This window comes from Plasmopara halstedii (genome assembly GCF_900000015.1).
Source record: "Plasmopara halstedii genome assembly, contig: Scaffold_2364, whole genome shotgun sequence".
NCBI lineage: Eukaryota > Oomycota > Peronosporomycetes > Peronosporales > Peronosporaceae > Plasmopara > Plasmopara halstedii.
The window spans coordinates 130,229-131,854 of record NW_020189271.1 but is presented as its reverse complement, the minus strand read 5'-3'; the positions used below and the strand labels follow the sequence as shown (position 1 = coordinate 131,854).

Below are 1,626 nucleotides of genomic sequence, written 5' to 3'. Positions count from 1 at the left end.
GAGAGCGAAAGCGCTGTTTAGTCAAAGTCCGAGCGTGTACATTGTGTGCTGAAAAACTATTTTATAGGAAATTATTGGAAATGAAGCAGAAAAGTTTGGATGGAAAAAAGAAACAGAAGCGACGACGATTGGAAACGAAGGAAGAGACGAAGCAACAAATGATATCATCACATAGTGAAGATCAAGCAAATGATATTCATGCTTTGTGTGCAGAGATCAATGCAGATCAGAAGATGACGTATCTGAAAAGTGGCAAAGTCATGAAATCACACGAACATGAAAAAGGGTTTGCTGAGCTACTGCTTTAATGCAACCTTGTAGAATGTTATCCATCGTTTGAAAGCCACCCTTTGGCCTTTGCATCATTAAACATTTCAGTTATTGCCTCACGCTCATCTTGTACGAGATCTGGATGCCAAATGTCGAATAGCAAAACGACTCGATCTCCCTTATGTCCATTGTGCCATACTTCGTGGTCAAAAGCATCTAAGTAGGATAAAGAAACGTTAGCGTTGTTATCAAAAAGTATCTTTCAATCAGAATTGTACCATCAAATAAAAGTGCTTGGCCTTCTTGCCATTGTCGAGACACGTTGCCAACACGAATACCACAATCAGATGGCACAATGAGCGGAAAGCGACAACGAAGACGAATGTTGCACGGAGCAGAGTGAGCTTTGATACTAGACTGTCATATAGACATTAATCAAATTCATTCAACTAGCACGACATACATCTCTATATGTCATTCATTGCACCTGTGGTTTTAATACCGAAAAGAATGAGTAGGCAAATGGCACATTCGTCATGAATCCAGGAATTGATTCGAGAATCTCAACAGTTGTAGGGCAATGTATCGCAAAATCTGTTTGACGTCGACCTTGTGTGACATATGAAATCCAATCCCAATGGCCTTGATGCAGCTGATGCTCCTTGTCCTGAATCTTGTAGTCGTTCATATCACTTGATACTTTCATTTCATTGCGATGTGCTTGAAGTGCTAGATACTCTGTGGTTATCTTCTTGTGGTTACTTTCAATAGATTTAATCCATTCAAACTTTTTTGTGTCATGCCGAGGGTGGGACTCAAGCTTTGGAAAACAAAAGAGCGTAGGTGATGGCCGACACTTGGCTTGTAAAAGGTGATAGATGGATGTTAAATGTCATACATTTCATACAAATTTGACATTTACATACCAGTTGTAAGGCATAATGCCGAGCGAACCAACGCAGCACGATGAATACTCATGTAGTCAATGTCGTTCGAATGTGTCACGATACCCTCAACATTCATACCCACTTAAACGATTGGTGCATTATACGTATAAGATAAAAGTGTGTATCGCAAGACATCAGGCGTTGACTTTGGCCAATCGGTACCCACGTCGTAAAATCTTTCACAATCCTTAATGCCACAGAAAAAAAACTTGCGGTCCAATCGTCTTGGGAGACTGTAAAGGGGTTTCACGAATGGATACACAAGATGGGGTGATCACAGAATGGTGAAAGTTACATTTGATGGTGTGACCACACCATGGTGTGGCCATATCTAAACAAGAAGTCAGTATGTGGCTGGACTGCCAGTAGTTATACATTTAATTTTCTTTTACTAAATTGAGAGTATAAC

The 1,626-nt window shown here is 40.2% G+C and overlaps 1 protein-coding gene across 1 annotated transcript; it reads right to left on the bottom strand.

Annotated features, from left to right (window-relative positions):
- Positions 1 to 325: 325 nt before the first annotated feature.
- PHALS_03446 (aspartyl asparaginyl beta) lies at positions 326 to 1,293 on the bottom strand (the record flags this gene model as incomplete). Its single annotated transcript, XM_024717655.1, has 4 exons — positions 326 to 486; positions 549 to 687; positions 758 to 1,131; positions 1,197 to 1,293. The coding sequence occupies 4 exons, from the start codon at positions 1,291 to 1,293 to the stop codon at positions 326 to 328; spliced, it is 771 nt and encodes a 256-aa protein (XP_024583133.1).
- Between the last annotated feature and the right edge of the window lie 333 nt (positions 1,294 to 1,626).